The sequence below is a fragment of the Helianthus annuus genome, chromosome 10 (genome assembly GCF_002127325.2).
Source record: "Helianthus annuus cultivar XRQ/B chromosome 10, HanXRQr2.0-SUNRISE, whole genome shotgun sequence".
Taxonomy (NCBI): domain Eukaryota; kingdom Viridiplantae; phylum Streptophyta; class Magnoliopsida; order Asterales; family Asteraceae; genus Helianthus; species Helianthus annuus.
The window spans coordinates 13,737,647-13,746,645 of NC_035442.2; the positions used below are offsets into that span (position 1 = coordinate 13,737,647).

At 32.6% G+C, this 8,999-nt stretch overlaps 1 protein-coding gene across 1 annotated transcript; it reads right to left on the reverse strand.

The window, feature by feature from the left end:
• Positions 1-194: 194 nt before the first annotated feature.
• On the reverse strand, positions 195-4,591 carry LOC110884042 (probable galacturonosyltransferase 6). The gene is made up of 9 exons (XM_022131715.2): positions 4,312-4,591; positions 4,202-4,236; positions 3,862-3,903; positions 3,595-3,742; positions 3,443-3,495; positions 3,043-3,278; positions 2,559-2,916; positions 1,346-1,867; positions 195-706 (listed from the first exon to the last, which is right to left on the reverse strand). The coding sequence occupies exons 1-9, from the start codon at positions 4,394-4,396 to the stop codon at positions 434-436; spliced, it is 1,752 nt and encodes a 583-aa protein (XP_021987407.1). The 5' UTR covers positions 4,397-4,591; the 3' UTR covers positions 195-433.
• Between the last annotated feature and the right edge of the window lie 4,408 nt (positions 4,592-8,999).

Below are 8,999 nucleotides of genomic sequence, written 5' to 3' on the forward strand. Positions count from 1 at the left end.
ATTAAAGCCAAGAGTAAGATAATTTTATAATTACCCTACAAAAAATATATTTTATACAGGTTATTACTAAATAAATATTGCAAAACTAATTATTTCGACTTTTGAGTTGTGTAAATCAGCATCACGTCACATCACATCAAGAAACACCTCATACAACAACACATATTAGTTATGCATAGGACCAAATAACCAAATCAACTGCTAAAAGAATCAATATATTAAGAACTTATAGTTCCATATAAGTGAAGTTGGTACTAAACCAAGTAATATAAACAAAAAAAAAAGAAAAAGAAAACTATGGCTAAACGGGTGTTAGTGTGTAAAAGTATGGATATGGAAGTCGAAAAAAAATGATTTTGGAAAGTGAAAAAAAGAAAAGGAAAAAAAAAACTCTTGTTCCTGTTGTGTTTAATAAGAATTTGGTTGAGAGATATCAGGCAATATTGCACTGCTGCAAATACGGGTGATTAAAATCGACATGTTTTCTCCAGTACGTTTTGTATTTCTCAATACCGATATCTAACCATGGTTTCATAACTCCATCATAGTGTATGACTGCTGCCCGCTCGATATCTTCTTGTTTAATACCGGAATAATATCCCAACCCATGAATTTGCCATTTTCGGTCCAAACCAATGGTCTGATTGTAAAACGTCATCCAACCTAAGGGTAAGGTACCAGCTTTCCACATTGGCTTCTTTTTCCCCTGCAATATTTATGGTAAATAATGAAATTTGTGTTTCTAAGTTGTTCTTTCAAGTGACCACTAATCATATTGAGAAAAGGATCATAGCTAGAGTTAGTAATTTCGGCCAATTTATTTATAAATGGGTCAATTTGGATCAACTTTTATCAAGGGGTCCAACAAATAATGGCTCAACTAAAAAAAAAAAGAAAAACAAAGAGTAAAATGCCATTTTCGTCCATCAGGTTTGGCTAGTTTTGCGACTTTCGTCCAAAAGTTTTTTTTCCGCGTCTAGATCCAAAAGGTTTGAAATCTTGCCGTTTTCATCCAGCTCGTTAACTCCATCCATTTTTCTCTGTTAATTCAGGGTATTTCCATCTTTTTCGTCAACTTAAAGGGGAATTCAGTCCTTTTCAGGGGAATTTGGTCTTTTTACATAAAGTGAAAAAGAGCGAATTGCCTTTAAGTTAACAAAAAAGACAGAATCACCCCTTAATTAACGGAGAAAAATGGATGGAGTTAACGAGCTAGATGGAAACGGCAAGATTTCAAACCTTTTGGATACAGATGCGGAAAAACAAACCTTTGGACGAAAGTCGCAAAACTGGCCAAAACTCAGGGACGAAAATGGCATTTTACTCAAAAACAAATAATACATACCAGTTGCAGGTATTTGTTATAAACACTGGTCAAATTCCATTTCCTCCACTTTTGCATATCAAACACATTAACACCAAACACCCACGTGCACGCCTCGTTGCTAAATCTTTTTCCCACCATTGGATCAGATAAGTTGAGTAACAAATTCATTCTGCGAAACGCAGGATCATTTCCTTGAAAACTCTTGACAGCCCCGTTGACTTTTCCCATCATATTTACTCTCCAAAGGTGTGTTAAATCTTTTCGTACGACAACATCATGATCTAGAAGTACGATCTTATTTAACGTCGGGAAAATATCTGGTAAATAAAATCTTAGGTGGTTTAAAGTAGATGAATATCGTGGGTCCTGTGAATCATGGCCATCGGTGTTTGGTGGGTCGTATTTAGTGAACCAATCGAAATTGTCGATGTTATGAATCTGGACCGAAGCTTTTTTAGGAGGATGTAATATGAACCACATTGAGAATGCTGCAAAGTTGAGTGAATCTGTCACCACATGAAACACAATTTTCCCTTGCTCCTGTAAAACAACTTCTATTAACTAACCACTCGCTCTTTCAAAAGAATTTAAAAAATAAATATATATATTTACCACTCATTCTAAATCATAAGTATCATATATAGGTGGAAATGGCTGGTTTAGGTGACAGGTTCGGGTCACAACAAGTAATTTCTAAGGAATGACAAATAGCGTCGACCAGGTTACATTAAACCACCAACATTTTTGTTTCTTTTTCCTTGAATTTTTACTCAAGTTTACTTTGATGTTTCAATCCTATATATTTTACGGTTTACCTGAATAGCATGTAACCATATCTAAATTTTAGTTTTTAGATATCATATCTAAATATTGGTTTTTTTTAAGAAAATGAAACTAAAAAAGTAGTTCACGATACCCTCAACTCTCAAGGGCTATTGTTTGTGTTTTCTTTATTTTAATAAATATTGTTATCGCAATCACAATTAGTGGAAAGTTATATCTAATTATTTATAAAAAAAAATAATAATAAACAAGAGTATCCAGACCAACCGGGCCAGCTAGCTTCAACCCATAATAAAAGTGGTTCATTTCATCCTGAATCTGTTTTGACCCGTTAACCAACCCACAAGTACTCATCTCTGAAACTATACCTTAAGATTATTTAGCTATCTATGATAAATAATGAACAGACATATGTAAGAAATGATCATATAAAGCCAGGTCAGCATACCTTTGCAGAGGAAACAGTCGAGTCCACCACAACAGAACATGCCAAAACATTATCAGAAAACACGACAAAATGATAACGATTTAAATCGTGCACTTCTGGATACCTAGGAAGCTTTCTCTCTTCAGGATTTAAAGCAAAATATTCAGCTGTTAGCCTCATTGAAAGACAATGAAGCCCCTTTGGAGTCGTTCTTCCTGCCAGCTGTACAAGAAAAGACTCTTGCTCCTTTTGTACCCGAACCAGTTCTTCAGCGTTGTTAGCCATCGCACGAAGCTTCTTCACCATGCTAGAGCAATCGGGATAAATCCGCGCGGATTTTTGTAACGAATGTTCCATGGACCGCATCCTCTGAAACGCCCTGAAGATATCAACGGTCTCAGAAGTAAGATCGATAATGAACTCGTGTTAATAAAATATATATTTAAACAATGGCTTCGTATGAAAAATCCATAATGATGGTTAAAGATAGAAAACGATTGGTAACCTCCTAGACAAATCGGGGTCTTTGGTGGCATCTCCCATGGCTCGTTCTAATTCTTTAATCCGTAACCGTAATTCCTTTATTAAACGAGTGTTGCCAGCTGGCACTGCAAAACTCAAGTAAGCTTTGGCCCTTATCAGCTGATCTTTCATCTCTTTAACCTTCGTATCCATTAGTACCCTCCGTGCTTGTGGTTGTACATCCTGATCATGCCCTAGTGTTGCACGACTAACTTCTCCCTGCCACGTCATCAAAACAAAGAAAAATCATAAACTCTTCACACTTTACATAGGCAAAAATATTAATAATTAACACATTTATAACTAACTATTGTTAGATAATAGATACCTTGTATTCTTACACAAAAAAAAAAAAAAGTATAAATCAAACCATTAGAAGTTACCAGTCTTTTCTCTTCATGGCTCTGTCCATTAATTCCTTTTGCATCAAGATCTCCTGAAATCATTCAGCAAATAATCATCAATAATCAAGAAACGTACAGTAATCATCCAATCGACCAATCAAGTTCCATTCGATGACACTCAAGAGACCAACCATTTCCTTTCGTCAAATCACTATTTCCACCGCTTCCAACATCATCAGACTTAATACCCGAATCCGCGACTCTGGAACCGACAGCAACATCAACCTTTACATCTTTGTAAACCTTCAAAATAGGTTCTCTTAACCCAACACCTTCCTCCTAGTAATAACAATAACAAACACATTTCATTCACATAAATATAAATATTTCAATCAAACCAAAGTAGAAACCAACATTACAACAAAAAAAAAAAAAAAAAAAAAAAAAAAAAAAAAAACCTGCTTTATCAGATTCAGCTTCAGCAGATCTCTCCTACCTTTCTGCAAAATAAATTAATAATAAAATATTATAAATTATTCTTCTCCATGATAAACAGTAACACCAATCATAACAAAATCAACAAAAGTGTTTAAAACAACTGTGGTTCAATCATTCTTCGATATCATCCCTTACAAACTTACATCGATTCAATTATCACTTTTCATTAAAAAAAAAAAAAAAAAAAAAAAAAAAAAACTTCATAGAATCAGATTTTAAAATACACACACACATACAGTTTGATTAACAGCAATAATCAGAATAGCTTAACGAAAACATAAATAGGCGGTTAGATCATACCAAACTTGATAAATCATCAACCAATCCATTGGATTCTGCATCAGAAAACACAGATGCATCACACAAATTGCACTTGTAAAACCGATCAAACAATAAGAGTAAAAGCGTACCGTATAGCAGGAGAATTGGGGCGAAAACAGAGAGAAAGAGCAGAGAGAGGATGAAAATCCTCGTGCGTCGACGGAATTGCTTCATGAAACGGGAATAATAGGACCAGAAATTGTAATCATTTGCAGTACAGAGAGTGGAAACTAGGGTTTATGAGAAGGAAAATTGTGTGCAGTGTGATTGATGCTTTGCTGATCTGAGGGGAAAGAGGAGAGAGAGAGAGAGAGAAAAGATTTAGAGAGAGAAACAACGGGACGCGGGGAAGAAGGTAATCGCCATGTTCATAGCTACAAACTATGATTAAAAAAAAACCAACTGTTTTAGTTGCTTGTATATACTACTCGTAATACGGTTTTGATAAAAATTACATCGACACAATCAACTAAAACAAAACACTATCGTACGTACGTTTGGAAAACTAAAACGATGGAAACATAATAATTTAAACTATGGATATGATTGTAATTTTTTAATGCAAATGAGCGAGTGAACCAATTAAAACAAAAGCACTACAATAGTTTTGTCAAAAAAAAACTAAAACGATGGTATGACTTTGATTTTACACTGATGGCAAAACCGATGAAAAAACTGTAAGTTTGAACTGAACAGAAAATTATAATTTGGCTGGGAAAAAGAAAACAAAACGATTACATTGAACGGGACGAAATCGTAATTTGACAGAACTAACGGAGGAAATGCTAGGCAGCTGCTTAAGTTTCTGATATTATTTCTCACCATGTCCTTTATAGTTATATATATATATAATTATATAGGGGATGGTTCAAATGAAACTCATTTTTATTGTGAAAATTCGAAAACTAACTAAAAAAAGCCTAAAAAAACACACCAAAAAAAAATTTTCAATTTTTTTATAAAAAATCGGAGGTTTTTTTATATGAAAAAAAATTAAAAAAAATTGCATTACACATGTGTATGTGTACTACACATTACACATGTGCACTACAAAAAAAATTAATACTAAAAGTGGCGAAAATTGGTGCAAGAAAAAAAATTTGGTATGTTTTTTGCCTTTTTTAGTTAGTTTTCGAGTTTTCGCGTTAACTAGTGTTTTTCATTTGAAACTTCCCCTAATTATATATTATATATTTAATAATATATAATATAATATAATATTTTTTGTAACGAGTCTTTTAATCATTTACTAACATACGTGTCATCGGCTGTGTCATTAAAATATATTACAATTATTTAATGCTATAAAAATTAGAAACACAAGAATGATTTAAAATTCTGAAAGATCCAAGTGAGGATATCAGACGCCCAAAAGATCCGGCCGATCCAAAACAAACTTTAAATCTAATTAAAAAAAAAACAAAACAAAACACCCTTAAATACGTAAAAGATTCGGTTTATTACGACTATGACTGTTTTATATGTGTGCATACATTTAAAAAAAAAACAACTACGTAGATCTACATCTGTATCGATTTATTTTATAATATTAGAAACCTTAACTAGGGATGCAAACGAGTCGAGCTACTCGAGCTCGACTCGAAAAAAAACTCGAACGAGCCGAGCTTAAACGAGCTCGAGCTCAAACCCGAGCTTAAAAACAAGCTCGTTTAGTAAACGAGCCCGAGCTTCGCTTATCGAGCTCGAGCCGGCTCGCGAGCCTAATCGAGCTTTCTGTTTATATATTTTTTTATTAATATATTAAACATATATTTATATAATAATAATTACCATTGTAGGCATTGGATCAAATACAAACTCTTGTTTTTGTAAGAGCCATAAGAACCAATACATAAATGACAAGTGTTATTCAATTAAAAATTAGTTTAGGGGTAATTTAGACATTTTGACCCTATTTATTTATAATTAATTAAAATTAATTATCAAAATATCCCTAAATCCATACATATTAATTCAAACCAAAATTTGAATTTTTGTAACATATTCAGATAAACAAACCTTCAGGAACCACCAATACAAAAAACATAAGCACACCCACATAAACGACATTAGAACAATAAAAAAAGGAACTTCCATTATTAGCACTCTCGTTTCAATAAAAAAAAGAATTTCCATTATCAACGACCTTAGCACAATCAAAAAACGACATTAGCATAACGTAAGACCATCCACATTATCAGCATTCGCGTTTCAATCAAAAAAGGAACTTCCATTATCAACGACATTAGCACAATCAAAAAACGACATTAGCACAATCAAATAACGACATTAGCACAATCAAAAAACGACATTAGCACAATCAAATAACAATATTAGCACAATCAAAAAACGACATTAGCACAATCAAATAACGACATTAGCACTCTCTTAACACCACCGTTTGGGCATCCGACTGTAACACCAACAAAACAACATTAGCACAATAAAAATACGACATTCCAATGAATTTATTTCTAAATATGCTCCCAATAACAACATAAAAGGAAAAAAATAACAACAGATACTATTACATAACTAGCACAATTTCATTTTTTTTAATTTTATAAACAACACATATTGTTCTATACTAGCACAATTTCATTTTTTTTATTTTATAAACAACACATACTGTTACATACTAGCACACTTTTTTTTTTAATTTTATAAACACATACTAGCACAATTTCATAATTATTACATAATTAGCACAATTTCATTTTTTTTAATTTTATAAACAACACATACTGTTACGTACTAGCACAATTTCATATTTTTGTTTTAATTTTGTAAATAACACATACTATTACATAACTAGTAGAAAACAAATTTATTTATAAATATGCTCCCAATAACAACACAAAAGAAAAAAAAATAACAACACATAAGAATTACATAATAAAATAAGAACATACGTATAGATTTAAAATTAACACAATACATTTTCATATTAACACGTTCCAACTACGTAACTAGCACAATTATAAAACATCTTTTTGTAACTTTTTAAAAAGTCATTTTTATAAATAAAAAAAGTATAGCAATATGGTACTCATATTAAAGATAAAAAAATACTTGATTTTATGGTATAATTTTTTTCCAAAATTAATGAAATATATAAAAGTTATTTTAGTTTAAAAAACTTGGTGGAATTAGTATTTTATAGGAAATGACTAAATGACTAAAATACCCTAACTTGATAGTATTAATTATTAATTATTGGGGTTTTATTTGTAATCAATATTAACCCTTAATTTAAACTATCAATGGCTCAGATCTGTTCTTACAGTTCTTACAGTTAGCATTGTTTGTACAGGATCTCAACCCTACCATTGTATACTAATAATAGATAAACTCAATGAATAGTAGATTTGTTTTATTAATTTTTTTTTATTTTTATGTGTTACTTAGTGGTTTTTTACATGTGTTATGTGGTTTGGGATGACAATCAAACCCGAACCCGTTGGGTAAACCCGAAACCTGTCACATTTGGGATGGGTTTGGGGTCGGTTAATCGGGTTTGGTAATAGTTTTTATTTTTTTCGCGGTTTTGGGATTTAGTGATATACCCGTTTACCCGACCCAATTACCGATAAAGTGTACCCGTTTACCCGATTTTATACCCGATATAATTCCTTTTATATTATTAAATATGTATATATACGATACAATCATTTTTTACACATATAGGTATTCTATTCCGTATATATTGTAGTTATTTGATATATATTTTTATAATGACAATACAAAATGTAACCGGTTAGTAGTTACCCGATAGATACCCAATGGGTTTTGAGATGAGTATACCCAACGAGTAATCTTTTAAATTAACGGGTTTACCCGAAACCCGCGTGTATCCCCGATACCCGATGGGTATTTACCCTTTAGAAACCCGATGGGTTTTGGGACGGGTTTGGGACTAGCTTATCTAACCGGGTTTGGGTTTGGGATTATCTAAACTCGTCCCAAACCCGACCCATTGCCATACCTATATGTGGTTCTTTTATATATCTTATGTAACTTGCGTTTCTTTTTTATCTATGTAATTCACGTACCAGTATTTTTTGATCATATCAAGATTTTTTCTCTATGGGTTGCTGTAACGAGTGTAGGTGACGTAACAAAACAAAGCGATACCGATCAAATTCCCGCCGTGTTGATATATTTTTGGTCATATCATGATTTTTTTTCCTCTTTTGGTTGCTATAACGAGTGTCAGTACTGTAATTAAACGAACTGATACCCACCCACCGCGCAACGCGCGGATTTAATAACACTAGTTTATATAAATATAAAAAATAACTAAATTATATGTATAATAATAATTATAATTAATATAAATTAATTAATAAATACTAAACGACTCGAGCTCGAGCATGAAAAATTACCTTCGTGCCGAGCTCGAGCTTCAGAAATAAAGGTCGAATCAAGCCGAGCTCGAGCTCGAGCTTTCATATGTTAAACGAGCTCGAGCTCGAGCCTGATCGAGCTCGGGCTCGGCTCGGCTCGTTTGCACCTCTAACCTTAACCACTTGAAGAACATCATAAGCATCTTAATACTACAAACTATATATTGTTGATCGAGTAAATTACAAGTTTTGTTCTTTATGTATGTCCCAAATTGCAGGCGCTGTCCTTTAAACCAAAACTTGACAGACGGTGTCCTTTGTGTTTTCAAAATCTTGCACGTTTTGTCCTTTAGGCCAAACTTAGTTAGATTTTTTAGTTAAATCTGGTATCAAGGGGCTATTTTGTAAAAAAAATTATTCAGGGACTAAAT